Genomic DNA, 15,367 nt, shown 5'->3' on the forward strand with positions numbered 1-15,367 from the left:
TTTATAATAAAAAATATTTTTTTCATTTTTACTTTACTTGTCATTTTTTACTTATTATTATTATTATTTTTTAAATATTATTCGTTTTAAATATTTTTTATTTTAATTTATTTAAATAAAAAAAATATATTAATGGCAGCAACCGGCTGTAAAACCGGTTGCTGCCAGTCAAAAAAGTTGTTTGGCTGCCAGATGGCAGCCAAACAACAAAGGGGTCAATAAATTGACCCCCTCTATGATACAGGGACTTTGAGTCCCTGTATCATAGCCGTGTCCTAGTGTGAGTGTCCTTCTGGAATCTGACTTATTAGTTTTTATATCGATGGCTTTGTGAGAAGACATCGGACGGCTCCGAATGATGAAAAATATGGAGACAGTGAGCTGAACCCAAATCGACGTCATAGAATCAAAGCTCATCATTTTTAGGTCAAATCAGGCTGTATCTCATACAGGCCTTTACTATAAGAAGACACCTTTAATTTAAGGATCACATTGATTATGGTCAAATCAGAGTCTTAAATACATGGGTCTTTTTCCTTGATTAAAAATCATAAGAAAATAGGCAAGAAAAAAATATTATGCCTTTTTCAGCCCAGTTAAGCAAATTCACGTGATTACATACGTTACCCCTATCAATCAATCGATTATCATCCTTCTCAATCATTCACCCTTCATTCCTTGCGTAAACTCTGGACAGAAAAAGAACATAACTCGTCAAAATGGAGCCACCAGCAGCACAGAGCATAAGCAAGAGCTTCCAGCTTGAAGAAGATGAACGAGAAAGAGCTATCAATGAATGGTATGTTGTTAGTATTTAACTAATTATTTATTTATTTATTCATCTTTTTCTCCTTCCTATAAACTAATCTGATTTATTTCTTTGTTAATAAAATGTTTGTTTAGTATTTTATTCATGTGTTTTATTTTCTTGGGATGCAGTTGTTCTTGCTGTTATGACTGCTCAGACAGCTGCTTTGATTATTTATGCTGTTACAATCTCTGTTAGTTAATTAATATGAAAAATACGCTTTCATCTCAATGCCATTACGGGACATGGATGTAGAAACTGATTATTGTGAAACGAATTTGTTCTGAACTCTTTAACAGCCAAGTTATTTGCTTTTTTGCGCATTTTTCATAGAGTAATTAAGCAGCCATTCATATATTATTTGGTCATAATTCAGGTATGGCATATCTCCTACAATTCAACAACATTGTTGAGGATTAACAATAGAATCATGAAGGTTCCTGCATCAAACAAATGGTAAAGTTAATTGGTGCGAGTTGTATTAATTTGTATGTGAAGGGCTGGAATTTTTTTACCTTCACATATATTTGTTACTTGCGGAGAACTTGTCATGATTATTGGCCTCGATTTCGGAGGGGAGAGTACTAAAGGCATTCCAATGCCCAAGATCAAGATTAAACAAAGAAGAAAAATAAAGAAAATGAGTTCTCTCTCTCTAAGTATGAACATTAATTTTTGGAGGTCAAAGAGCACTTTTTTCTTAGAGATAAATCTTTATTTATAGGTGATGAGTGATGTGGATTTAGTGTTTTGTTTTGAACCCTCAATCTAACGACATGTGTCACCCATCATTTATATACACGTGGAAGTGAATTTTATTTAGGGAATTATTCCGCCCCTGTGTGTTTTCTTACTCATTTGACGTTTGGATGTGATTTCCCTAAACTAATGGATTGCGAAACTAACCCCCTCTTTTACCATTTTTATAAGCTTTGGGAGAATTTTTTTTCTTAGGTGTTATTCTTCTAGAATAGTTTGAGTGTTATTCAACCCAAAATAATTTGGGTGCTATTTATCTTGGAAAATCTTCTGTTATTTGATAGGATTGACAAGTGGCATGATTAGGTCCTTTTTTAGAATATGATACCAACAGTATGGAACCTCAAGAAAAGAATTTGCTTTGTCTCTGACGACAAATTGACCCAATAATATTGATTAGATATGTTTTATATATGGATTTGCCGGCTAGCAACTAGGGATGGCAATTTGCGGGCTTGGGCCGGGCTTTTTAAAGCCCAGGCCCAAGCCCGCATCATTCAAAAGAAGCTTAGGCCCTTCAAAAGCCCGCCCAACTTAGACGGGCCGAACTCGGGCCGGGCCTAGACGGGCCTAGGCCGGGCTCGGGCCGGGCTTGGGCTTTTTAAATTAATTATAAAATATTTTTTAAATTAAGAAAAAATATTTAAATTAAAGATAATAATATAATACATAGATAGAATAATGGTAAAATACATGAAATATTAGTAATACAACCTAATAAAATAACAAATACTAATATAAAAAATTAAACTAATTTAATATTTTGAATTTTTTCTTTTTTATTTAAATTAAATTTATTTTTTATTCATAAATTTAAAAAGCCCGGGCTTTTTTGCTAAGCCCTTGTCCAGGCCCAACATATGCGGGCTTTGTAATTTTTAGGCCCATATCCATGCCCATCCGTGCGGGCCGGGCCAAGCCCGGGCTTTTTTGCCACCCCTACTAGCAACTGCAAGTATCTTTCCTGACTCCTTCAATCTCATGCATAATTGCAATAGCACTTAGCAGCATTTGTAGCTTCTATAAGTAGCTTTAATTTAACTCAATGGGCACTCGTGGACAGTATTCAAAAAACATTTAACTTAGACAGAGATTTATATTAATGTTTTTGGTTATAGTTAATCAGGAAGCAATAATCTCAAGATTTATATAAACAGAGACTATTAGAAAAAGTTTAATTTCGAATGTCTACGCGTTTCATATGCAAATTTTGGCTTCTGATGTCATTTTCCATCCAGCTTCACAGTCTTTCGTTTTATGAAGAATATTTTCGATGCATCGCAGGCAAATTTCTTTGACACAACAATTTTCTTCCTTCTGTAAAGTTTTATTCACGTCACCGACTCAGTCAAATTTTTCTTGTACAAAGCGTTATCTTTGGTGAAATTTGCGTACTTGAGTTGAGTGCGGTATCAAGTTTGTTCAGCTGCAACTGGATACACATTTCTTGTTTAATAACGAACCTCTTAACCAGTTGCACAAGTTTGATCACTGAACCAAGCAGTGCTTATACACGCAGCAATCCAACTTGAGGATGCGACAACTTAAGTGACAGATTGGAATGTGCATGCCAGCGAATTGTAATCACAGAACATATCGACACATTTACATTAATGCACGTAAATAATACATGTTCAGATGCAAGTAAAAATCCTCTTTTGAGTTGACTGTTGAGCCAAAGTCATTATTGGTCTATAATAATTAATGACGCTAGTAAGTCAACGCTGTTATAAAAATATATATAAAAGAAGAAAGTGAAAACTGAACTGAATTAATTTGCTGTGTTGATTGCCTCTTTAATCGTCAATATATCCATCACTTTTCTTGCAGGGCACTGGCTTATTGTATCGAAGTCTTCGAAGGATCAATTTCACAAGGCACTTTCGGCATATAAAGAAATCATCGCTGCCTAGAACTTACCTCAATCTTTGAACTATCTGACAAGAAATGGGCGAGGGAAACTTCTCTCAAGTGCAGTTTTTCTAAGATTTAAGTCAAACTTGAGAGTATAATTACATTGTCCATTGTTGTTAATTTCTCAAGAGGAATACATCATCAAGCCACTCACAGCTATTTTAATTTTTCATCAAGTGGGGTTAGCTGAATTCTTTCCCCAACCCCCCCCCCCCCCCCCCCAAAAAAAAAAAAATGGAATTGTACCGAACTCACTGAGAGTGACATCTTTAGTGGCTCTATCACTCTCCAATTTTAGAAAAAAGAAAAAAAAAAGAAATTAATCAAAGTTAGTAGGTAGACTATCTTCATTTCAGTCTATAAATTGCCTTAAAACACAAGTGAAGTGGTGAGCAAGCTAACCTATTTGTTTTAAAGATATGGAGCAGCAGCGGCAGAGCTCTAGCAGACTTTCCTTTCTTCACTTGTCCTGTGTCATGTTCCTGAGTACTCTAGTGTCCTGTCAACTTGATTATAAATATTATGACGACACTTGCCCCAGCTTGACAAGAATAGTTCGATATGGGGTTTGGTCCGCCATATCAAATGAAACAAGGATGGCAGCCTCTCTCTTGCGGCTTCACTTCCATGATTGTTTTGTCAAAGTAATTTTGGTTACCCTTTTCAAGTTTAGCCATTTCAGTTATAAGATCTTTTATGTTAATTTTGTTATGATTATGTTCAAGCTAACTTAGGGGAAAACATTAAGAAAGTAGACAATAAGAGATGCATGGTTATGTATTCTCATGAACTTCAGAGACAAGAAAGTTAAAGCTACTTATAAACTCCTGTGCTACTTTATCAATCTTATAATAATGTTGACAACCCATCATTGTAGACTTTTCTGGTCTGCGGAAGCTTACTGCAGAAACCATTCTTTTTCACTTCTTGATGCAGGGATGCGACGGTTCTGTACTGCTTGATGATACCAGCACAACTAAAGGGGAGAAAAATGCGTTTCCTAACCGAAACTCAGCCAGAGGTTTTGAGGTCATTGACGCTATTAAGGCTAATTTGGAGAAAGCTTGTCCAGCCACTGTTTCTTGTACTGATATATTAACTCTTGTGGCAAGAGAGGCTGTATTTCTAGTACGAAAATCCTCCCCCGTAACTACTCTTTCACATTGTTTTGGCATTATTGTTCCTGAATTATAATTATCATTTTCTTAATATATTTTCTCAGGGTGGTGGTCCGTTTTGGGCTGTACCCTTAGGTCGCCGAGATGGCTTAACAGCAAGTGAGAGCGAAGCTAACAATCTGCCATCTCCTTTCGAACCTTTACAGAACATCACCGCAAAGTTCACTGCGAGGGGTCTTGATCTGAAGGATGTTGTTGTGCTCTCAGGTTTGCCTTCCCATATCACAGTCACTTCTCCAAATCATGACATTCCATATCTGAAATATAAGGAGCAGTAACCTTTTCCTTTATAACACAGTCGTGTGAAATGAACGACAGGTGGGCACACAATTGGCTTTGCTCAATGCTTGTCATTCAAGAATAGGCTATTCGACTTCAGTGGCTCTGGAAAGCCTGATCCAACACTTGATGCTTCACTACTACAAAGTCTGCAAAGCACGTGTCCCAGTCAAGCTGATTCTGATACAAAACTGGTTGCTCTGGATTCTGTCACTACAAACAAGTTCGACAATATTTACTTCCAAAATCTGGTGAACAAATCTGGGTTACTCCAGTCAGATCAAGCTCTCATGGGAGACAACAGAACTGCTGCAATGGTTCAATATTACAGCAAGTACCCTTACTTTTTCTCCAAAGATTTTGGTGCATCAATGGTGAAGATGGCCAACATAGGTGTATTAACTGGGCAAGATGGGGAGATAAGGAAGAATTGTCGCGTCGTGAACTAGAAAGCCAAGTTTGTAAAATAAGTCAGGCTTATAATCAAGTGTTATTGTAAAATTGAAATTGGATGTCTGCAACATGAAGCTTATGTTTTCCTCGAGGGTTTCAAGGTGCCCTAAAGTCACAGTGTAAAGTCCTACTGTGAATTCTACATAAAATGTCAAAATAATTGACTAACGGCACCAGAATTGGAAAGATGTTGTCTCAACCACGATGAATTCATTGGCAGATTTTTTATCATATACACCAAACATGATAGCACAAACCAAGTGGAAAAAAAGCAACTTGTCCATTTCTGATGATTATGATCAAATGGAGCCTAGCCAGACTTAGAAATTAATTCGGATGTAATATACAATTTTTTTAGTTCTTTTTTGGTCTTCTTTAGGTTTTTGCTGGTAACTAATTTCTCGCGAGAACCCCAATTCATATAAAGCTTCAAATAAATATCGTCCTGTATGCTCCTATCGTTTGCCGAATCAACCTGATGAAACTAGATTGGGACCTTATTAAATTCATCTGAAATCATCCGAACAATCTTGTTATACTTCGTACGATGAAGTCCTTGATCTGATGAAAAATTGATGTTCTTCTTTTCTTTACCAAGGAGTTTCCATTGTTATTATTGCTCTTTGATCTTCTCATCTGTTGGGATTTCCCCCTACTCCTACTGGATTCAGCATTAATAAGTTTGGCTCGGGCCTTCGGAAATGCAAATCCTCTGTTTTCTTGCCCTTCGGCTTTGATTTTTGAATCTAGTTCCTCTGCCATCTCCCTTGCTTCTTGTCCGGCAATCTTTTCGTCTTTCACTGACATTCTTGATCTTCTTCTCAATCTGGTCTCCTGCAATCTTGATAAAGCAAAGTCTCGGCTTGCCTCAACTCCTTCCCTCTGTTCCATTGACACAGAAACGCGCCACTCTGCTAGTGATGCTTCTTCTTCAGCCCTTCTTTTTAGCGCGTGATATTCCTCCTGTGTCATTTGGACCGTAATAGCACCGTCCGTTTCTGAAATTCCAATACATCGAAGTGCTTCCGCAGCGGACGCCCTACAAGCCTCTGACTCTATCCTCGTAGCTCGAAGTGCAAGCTGTGATGTTCGAAGCTTCTGTCTCTTAAGCCTTAGTACTTGTTTCAAGTTTGATCTTGCTCTCCGTTCTTCATCCGTGGCCAGCTTTAGGGCTTCCAACTCTTGCCTTGTTTCAGCCAACGCCTGGCTTAGCTCTTTGATCATCATTGTGGCGTTGACTTCTTCTTCCTTTTTGGACATGATGGACTTGGTAGTTGAATCAAGTTCGGCTTGAAGCTCTGAGACAATCATATTTGACATTGAACAACGATTTTTAGCGCTCGCTAGGGTTGCTTTTAGCCTTTCAAGCTCGTCAATTAGAGGCTTGGAGTCAAGCCACGACTGCATAGCATTATCTTTGGCTCTCTTGAGTTCCGCCTTTGTCTTGGCCTCCAAATCCGATGTTTTGCTGCCGGGATTTTCTTTTCTTTCTTCATCTTCTGTTTCCATTTGCTCGTTGCATGGAACAGAAACTTGGAAATTAAGTTCAAGGAAGCTTATCTCTGTTCAGTCTAACATAAATACAGAGCAGCTTCTGCTCTGTCTTTCCATGAGCGCTTATGTTGTTTCTTATAAGTTTCTGTCTGATTTGTCGTTGGATATTCAAATCAATTATTAAGATAAAATGAATGAGTTGTGTTTATGTTTTATTGAAAAATTGAATTGACATTCCAAAGCAAGCTTTGCCATCACCGACTTGCACGCATAGAAATTGTCCTTTCTTTTGGTTTTGCATGCATGATTGTGTGGCCGGGGGAAGAGAAGATTCTAGTGCAAAATTCAATTGGTTAGGTTACATGCTACGTCAGCACAAAAGTTGTACTAGCAAACTCAAATATATGTAGTTCGGTTAATACAATTTTTAGTTATGGGGAACTATTGTTGGGTTGACTTTATCATGTAAAATAGCCCTAATTACTCACGTAAACAAATGCTTGTGAACGCATTTTGATGGAGATTGGCATCCAAAACCCAACATCTGTTGTTCAATTGATCCAGTTTTATCAATTTCTAAGGCCCACGCACTCAGGCAACAACACTTGATCGGACTTTTTCAAATTTTAAGTAAAACTTGAACTCAAATTAAATAGGTCACCTAGTTTTTTGAAGGAAAAAAAAATCAGATACAAATCATTCTCCAAGTTTCTCCTTCACATGTTTGGTTTCAAATTACGCCGGAGCTTACGTTCTTCTGATAGTAGTTTGACAAAATGGGGAAGAACTCCCTCACTTATCTCAAATCTGACCGGTTCCAAGTTCACTCTCGAGTCTTGACCCTGGCTCCTTTAACAACCTCGTTCCAATCTCGACAACCCTTTGCTTTCTTATTGTTGTTGAATATATCAATAGATGCAGCCAGCGTCACCACTCAACATGTCATTCTGTAAACATATATGCAGAGTGTTTAGGCTTAATTTCTAAAAGCACAACAGTTAGATGTTGATGCAGCGGAAGTTTAATGTTCAAAATATTCCGTTGATTCTAGAGAATACCGGAACAAAAGAACAACTAAATTCACGTTGATTCAAAAGAATACCGTGAATTTAGGGGTTAAGACTCGTTGATTCCGTAGAATACCAAGAATTAACTGTTCAAATACTCACAAAGAGATTTGAAAATTGAAATATTATTAAACTCAAAATTCTCTCCTTCAAAGGTTACAAGAGGGAGCTATTTATAGTAGTAGTAATTATCCTAATTCATGAAGGAAAAAGAAAATCCTAAATTGAAAGGGAAACAAAATTCTAAATTAGAAAGGAATTTAAAAGTCTTAAACTTTAGTTAATAAGGAAACTAATCCTAGTATAATATGGATTCCTACTCTTCATCATTCCCCCCAGGGTGGAGAGAATTCGCCCGCGAATTCGGATTGTCAGCAACATCTTCATCATGATCACCTCTGTAAGGAATAAGATGCTTAACATTAAATACATCTGCAGTGCGGATATGACTAGGAAGCTTTAATCTGTAGGCATTAGGATTTATCTTCTCTATAATCTCCAAAGGGCCGATTTTCCTGGCAGAAAGTTTGTTGTACTCACCAACTGAGAATCTATCTTTAGTTAGGATAACCCAAACAAAATCTCCCACTTGAAATTCCAAAGCTCGACGTTTTTTGTCTGCCATAATTTTATAACCTTTGGTCGTCTGCTTCAAAGACTCTTGCGTAGTTTCATGAATCTTCTGAAGCTGCTTAATAAAGTCTTCTGCTTTACCGCTTTTGCGAACTAAATTTGGAACTGGAGCCAAGTCAATGGGAGCTCGTGGATTATATCCGTAATTTACCTGAAAAGGGCTTAAACCAGTACTACGCTTAACTGCACGGTTATAAGTAAACTCGACTTGATATAACTTTTGATCCCATATCTTCAAGCTATCGCCAACTAGACTACGTAGATGGTTTCCTAAAGAGCGGTTGACAACTTCAGTTTGACCATCTGTTTGTGGGTGGTAAGCACTACTAAAATTCAGGCGAGTGTTAGTCAATTTCCATAATGTCTTCCAAAAATGGCTAAGAAATCGTGTATCCCGGTCAGATACTATAGAACTTGGTAAACCATGCAATCTATAGACTTCCTTGAAGAATAGGCGAGCAACAGTCAAAGCGTCTGTAGTCTTCTTGCAAGCAATGAAGTGAGCCATTTTCGAGAATCGATCAATAATAACAAATATTGAATCTATACCCCTCTGAGTGCGGGGTAATCCTAAAACAAAATCCATGCTAATGTCAGCCCAAGGTTGTGTTGGAATCGGTAGAGGCATATATAACCCAGCATTAGTTGCTGCGCCCTTGGAAACTTGACAAATGCGACAAGTCTCGACATAGTGATAGATTTCACGCCTCATAGTAGGCCAAAAATAAGTGTTGGCTATTAGAGCCAGAGTTTTGTCACGACCCATGTGCCCTTCATTATGTAACTCTGCAATGATTTTCAATCTCAAACTTGAGTCAGGAACACACAACTGATTATTCTTGAAAAGGAATTTGTCATGTAAATGATAATCTGAGCGAAACCCTGCAACAACGTCTTCTAGTATAGGAGCAAAGTAAGGATCAGAAGCATATAACTCTCGAAATGTGTCAAATCCGAGAACTTGATTATGCATCTGTGTCAATAAAGAAGTTCGTCGACTAAGTGCATCTGCTACCCGGTTGGATTCACCAGAGGTATGCTTCACCACAAAAGTAAATTGTTGAAGGAATGCTGTCCACGTGGCATGTTTGTGAGAGAGTTTGTCTTGACTATTGAGGTATTTTAACGCGGCATAGTCAGTGTATAAAACAAAGTCTTTATGAATTAGATAATGTCACCAATGTTTTAACGCTTGGACTACTGCGTAAAATTCCACGTCGTAAGTGCTATAGTGTGCCTTTGCTCCATTCAACTTTTCACTAAAATAAGCTATAGGCTTACCTTGTTGGCTAAGAACAGCTCTAATGCCGACCTTAGAAGCATCACAATGTACCTCAAAAGTGAGCGAAAAATCTGGTAGAGCAAGTACTGGGGTAGTAATCAACTTTTCTTTGATAATCTCGAATGCCTTAGTAGCTGCCTTTGTCCAAGAGAATTTTCCTCCTTTCATGCAATCCGTGATTGGTGCCATAATAGTACTGAAATGAGGAATAAATCGCCTGTAAAAAGAGGCCAATCCATGGAAACTTCTGGTGGCGGATAAAGTAGTTGGCGGAGGCCAATCTCGAATAGCATCCACTTTTGATTGGTCAACAGATATACCATCTTTCGACACCACATATCCCAAAAATAATACTTTCTCTGTTAAGAAAATATACTTGTTTACTGCTGTGTATAAACTTGCTGCTCTTAAGGCTGAAAGCACTTCTCTCAAATGTTGTAGATGTAACTCGTGGCTGGTGCTATATATAAGTATATCATCGAAGTAAACAACCACAAACTTTCTAATGAAAGGGCGAAGAACTTGATTCATGACTCGCATAAAAGTACTCGGAGCATTGGATAAGCCAAACAGCATTACCAACCACTCGTATAACCCTTCGCGAATTTTAAAAGTTGTTTTCCATTCATCTCCAGGTCGTATTCGAATTTGATGGTAGCCACTTTTCAAATCAAGTTTGGTAAAAATTGTTGCTCCACTGAGTTGATCTAACAAGTCATCTAATCGAGGGATTGGAAAACGATATCGAACTGTAATTTTATTGATAGCTCGACTGTCCACGCACATCCTCCAAGAACCATATTTCTTTGGAGTCAATAAAGCAGGGACTGCACAGGGACTAAGACTTTCACGAATAAATCCCTTTTCTAGTAACTCTTCTACTTGGCGCCTTAATTCCTCATGTTCTGTAGGACTCATATGATAATGAGGTCGATTTGGTAGTGTAGAACCTGGTACCAAATCAATTTGGTGTTGTATATCCCGAAGAGGTGGTAAAGCCTGTGGTAGCTCCTTGGGGAAAAAATCTTGAAATTCCGCCAGAATAGGTGTCACAGCTTCAGGAATCTTTGAATTACCGTTACTCTCTTTTCCCAATAAAATGTAGATTCTCTTTGTCTCTGATACAACATCTATAAATTGCTTCTTGCTTAACAAATAATTACCCAAGTCTTGTTGGAGAGTAAACTCCTTGTTAGGTAGGAGAACGATCTTGGTGTTGTTAAACATAAAGCTGTAGGTGTTTCTCTTCCCATCATGCACTACGTTTCGATCATATTGCCAAGGTCTACCCAGTAATAGATGACAAGCATCCATAGCCACAACATCACACCAAATTTTGTCTTTATAAATTGAACCAATGGATAAGGAAACTAAACAACATTTCGATACTGTCACTTGATTCCCCTTCTTCAGCCATGTGAGCTTGTATGGAGTTTGATGAGGTTCTGTCTTTAAATTTAGCTTTGTTATGACTTCTTCTGAAATGACATTCTCGCAACTGCCGGAGTCTATGACCATACGACATACTTTACCCCCAATTGTGCAAGTAGTCTGAAAGATATTTTGTCGTAACCACTTGTCTTTGTCTTGACCTTTAGGAGTGAAGAATGCACGGTTCACGATCAACATTGGTCCGCTATCACCATGTTCTTCAACAGATTGAGCGCTACCACTACTATCAAAAGTTGGTTCTACATCAAACTCTTCAGTTTCTTCCTCCTGATAGTCTTCGCTTTCCTCTATGCCTACGAATAAGCCTTTACCATATTTTCCTCCCTTTTTACATTCTGTCATTCGGTGCCCATTTTCTCCGCAATTAAAACAGCGTAATCCCGAACCCGAGGATTGGGTTTTGCTGCTTTGACCGATTTCACTAGGCTTACTAGTTTTATTTGGAGGATTTGGAGGAGTGAAAGTACGAAATTGGGAAGTCGGGTTTGAATTATCACGAACAACACTTCGAGCACCCCGAAAGCTTGAGTCATTAGTACGTCGATTAAATTGCTTCTCCAACTGCAAGGCTTGTTGGTGTGCCTCTGAAACAGAGTATGGGTCAAGTAAATTTAATTGGTCTTGAAATTGAGATCGTAGGCCTCCAATATAGCGGGAAACCTGTTGCTCTTCTGTCTCTGTCAAGTCATTGCGTGCCACCAACCAATGGAATTCTGTAGTGTAATCATCCACTGATCGATTACCTTGCCTTAAATTCTGTAGCTGTTGGTATAACAGTTTGGCGTAATTATGAGGCAAGAATGCTCCACGCAAGTGCTTCTTGAACTTTTCCCAAGAATCAATCTTCTTTTTGCCTTGCCTAATCCTTGTGAGCTTAGTTTGTTGCCACCAAGCTGCTGCTCTTCCACGAAATCGAGTTGCAGCAAGCGAAACTAGTTTATTTTCAGGAACTTCTTTGTATTCGAAAACTTCCTCAATGGCGTTAATCCAATCCAATAATTCTTCAGGTCGACCACTTCCTTGAAATTCGGGAATGTCAATTCTCAACCCAGATTCCCATCTTCTGTCATCAGTAGACTCAGTTCTAGGGCGACGCCCAGAGAATGGGTTAGCAAAGCTTCCACTTGATTTGTCTTCACGTTCTGGAGTACAATGGCGTTCGTCAAGTAACTCTGCCATTCGTGCCATTTGTGCAGTTAACATATCAATTATGGCTGTCATACTAGCCAGGGATTCATCTTTCGAAACATCTTCTTGAGCATCACGAGCTTTTCTTGGAGGCATTTTTTTTTTAAATTCGGGTTTAAAAAGGTAGTGGGGCTAAACTGAAAGTAAATAAAAAATTTTAGGTCGAAACTGTAATTAAGCAAAAGTTTTAGATTTCCGATGACAGTGGTCAGAAATCGAGTAAGGATGGGTGGATCTGAAAGATTTTGGGTTGGTAAGTATGATGGTGGTGGTGGTTTGTCTGAAAAAGTTATGTTTTTTTTTTTTTAAGCTAAACGAAAAAAATCAAAAAGGGAAAAAGGAAAGGTTTTGTGGTAGATGAAGTTAGATTGGTGATACCAGGTTTTGCTCTGATACCAAACTGATGCAGCGGAAGTTTAATGTTCAAAATATTCCGTTGATTCTAGAGAATACCGGAGCAAAAGAACAACTAAATTCACGTTGATTCAAAAGAATACCGTGAATTTAGGGGTTAAGACTCGTTGATTCCGTAGAATACCAAGAATTAACTGTTCAAATACTCACAAAGAGATTTGAAAATTGAAATATTATTAAACTCAAAATTCTCTCCTTCAAAGGTTACAAGAGGGAGCTATTTATAGTAGTAGTAATTATCCTAATTCATGAAGGAAAAACAAAATCCTAAATTGAAAGGGAAATAAAATTCTAAATTAGAAAAGAATTTAAAAGTCTTAAACTTTAGTTAATAAGGAAACTAATCCTAGTATAATATGGATTCCTACTCTTCATCAGATGTCTACAACATCAGAGCTAGCATCGAAGTAAATATCGAGCATTGGATTGTCATAGACCCAATTGAACAAGCCCCATTTGGAGGCTGTGGCCGAACTGTACTTAAACTCCTGCTTGGCTGCACCTGTTCCTAGTGAAAGCACCAGCATATTTTGGCTGTCAATTGGTATCATGTCAATTAACTAACTGAGGACTGTGCTTCAGAAATCACAGCCTCCTTTGAAATGTGGCTTACAGCCATTAGTATCTGTAGAGATTTTAGAATATATATCCTTAGTCTCGAAGAATCGAGCTGGTACGTAAGTGGGAGCTGCGAAGGTACTGATGCGTGTGTCATCAGCCCGCCGTGCATTCTTCAGATCATTTTGTTTTCCCCGAGGCTTGATATTAAAAGCTGGCATGTTACGTGAACATTTCTTTCGCAGTCTTCTGGTAGCTGATTTACAGTTATTAAAATTATTGTTGTTGAGATACCTGAAGCTTGGATTCAAGAGAGACCAAAAGGATCTCTGGAACAATAATGCTTCTAATGCTGCCTCCATCAATGCTAAGAACTGTTACTTTGTTCCCATTTCTAGAAGTACTGGTACTGCCTTTGTTTCGAGACACCTACTTCTCAAACTTATAATTCCTGCAGCCTATGAAGTAAGAAGTATACATGACACCAAAGACAATATAAATTTTAAACTAGCTTGTCTCTTTCGGCTACTGATGGGAACATTCGAAACTGGCTCCCAGGACTTCATAAAACAAGAAGCACTGAGTTTTCTGGAATAATAAAAAATTGCCCGTCTCATTATAACTTAGGATGTTTTTGTTTATTTTTCAGGCCGACCAAAATTTTCACCGGATTTAAACGAAACTTAACGCTAAAAAAGAATTGTTTCCCCCGTCTGTACGAGATAACAAATCAGCACAATAACGGTTGAACATAATACTACATCTCATCTATGTATTAATAATAAAATAATATGTCATACCAGCTCCATACATTGTATGAGATGTTATCTACATGGTGAAATTAAAAAAAAAAAAAAAACTTAAATTTTGTTATGAGTGAAGTTATATGCACTCATTTTCTCTTTACACCCATGTCTAAAGTACACGTATCAAACTTTTACTCTTAGGACTCTTCATAATTCCAAACGTAACCCCATTTCCAGTTTGCACTACTCAAAAAAGGGCCTAATTATCTCATTTTCTCACCCTTTTTCTCTCTAGCTTTTATGACTTCCGCAATGGTGGAGATACCAAATTTCAGACCTAAAATAAACTTCTGGATAAATAGCTTGAATAAGTAATGATCTCCTCAAGTTGTAACAATTAATCTTTACTAAGCAATTGATCCATCCTATATTTGCTATTGCCTTTTATTTTTCTGAGTATTGCTCCTAAATAAGTAATCTTTATCACAAACACCTTCAAACTGACAAATTCCTGATCATATCAGCTTTGTTAACAGGGATCATTTTCCAGAGATAAAAATACTGATACAAAGATCTACTGATGGATTGCTAAAACTTGACTTTAGGTTTAAATGATTGTAGAGGAATATGTTGGCAAGGAGGATGAGGATAAAATTATCTCTTCCTATGTTTATGTTTTACTCCCAACATTTGAGAGGTGGATTGTCTAATATGTCTAGATTTGTACTTTGATTTCTAGGAATTAGTATAATAAATTTTCTTTATTAAATTTAGGGTAATTAAAGTAGGCTTTAGAGTGCATTTAACCTCACTCTTATGCTATTCGTCCAACTTTTATAATTAAACCCATCATTTAAGTCTAGTCATTCTCCTTCGTAATAACTAATTATTTTTTCCACGTTTATTTTAGGGATAGCAAAATCCTCCACAGATTTGGAGCATCATGGGTCCCCACCCCAAATGGGGTGAATTTTGAATTATTTTTGAAAAATAGGGATATGGTAATGATTTTATTTAAGTTTTTAAATTTTAATTTACTGAAATTATTTATCAATACTTAATATAAAATAAGTAAATGAAAAATGAGGTGAAGATGAGGAAATCATTCCCCACATGAGAATGGAGTGGGGAATGAGAGTGAA

At 37.4% G+C, this 15,367-nt stretch overlaps 2 protein-coding genes and 1 long non-coding RNA gene across 3 annotated transcripts; 2 read left to right on the plus strand and 1 right to left on the minus strand.

Annotated features, from left to right (window-relative positions):
- The first annotated feature begins 321 nt into the window (after nt 1-321).
- On the plus strand, nt 322-1,157 carry LOC102608465 (uncharacterized). Its single transcript, XR_369417.4, has 2 exons — nt 322-799; nt 940-1,157. It is a non-coding gene; the product is annotated as an uncharacterized LOC102608465 (long non-coding RNA).
- Nucleotides 1,158-3,382: 2,225 nt separating this feature from the next.
- LOC102608175 (peroxidase 10-like) lies at nt 3,383-5,577 on the plus strand. The gene is made up of 4 exons (XM_006466580.4): nt 3,383-4,125; nt 4,418-4,609; nt 4,704-4,866; nt 4,978-5,577. Exons 1-4 carry the CDS (start codon nt 3,901-3,903, stop codon nt 5,385-5,387), a joined length of 990 nt encoding a protein of 329 aa, XP_006466643.1. The 5' UTR covers nt 3,383-3,900; the 3' UTR covers nt 5,388-5,577.
- Nucleotides 5,578-5,907: 330 nt separating this feature from the next.
- Nucleotides 5,908-6,900, minus strand: LOC107178621 (WEB family protein At5g55860-like). The gene has a single exon (XM_015534002.1). It carries the CDS (start codon nt 6,898-6,900, stop codon nt 5,908-5,910), a length of 993 nt encoding a protein of 330 aa, XP_015389488.1.
- Between the last annotated feature and the right edge of the window lie 8,467 nt (nt 6,901-15,367).

Source organism: Citrus sinensis, chromosome 7 (genome assembly GCF_022201045.2).
Source record: "Citrus sinensis cultivar Valencia sweet orange chromosome 7, DVS_A1.0, whole genome shotgun sequence".
In the NCBI taxonomy this organism is placed as follows: domain Eukaryota; kingdom Viridiplantae; phylum Streptophyta; class Magnoliopsida; order Sapindales; family Rutaceae; genus Citrus; species Citrus sinensis.

Excerpts from the sequence above, each read along its gene's own strand:
- LOC107178621 (XM_015534002.1), bottom strand. The coding sequence starts at position 6,900 with ATGGAAACAGAAGATGAAGAAAGAAAAGAAAATCCCGGCAGCAAAACA.
- LOC102608175 (XM_006466580.4), top strand. The coding sequence starts at position 3,901 with ATGGAGCAGCAGCGGCAGAGCTCTAGCAGACTTTCCTTTCTTCACTTG. Across the intron at positions 4,126-4,417 it reads TCCATGATTGTTTTGTCAAA|GGATGCGACGGTTCTGTACT; the intron begins GTAATTTTGGTT and ends TTCTTGATGCAG. Across the intron at positions 4,610-4,703 it reads CAAGAGAGGCTGTATTTCTA|GGTGGTGGTCCGTTTTGGGC; the intron begins GTACGAAAATCC and ends ATATTTTCTCAG.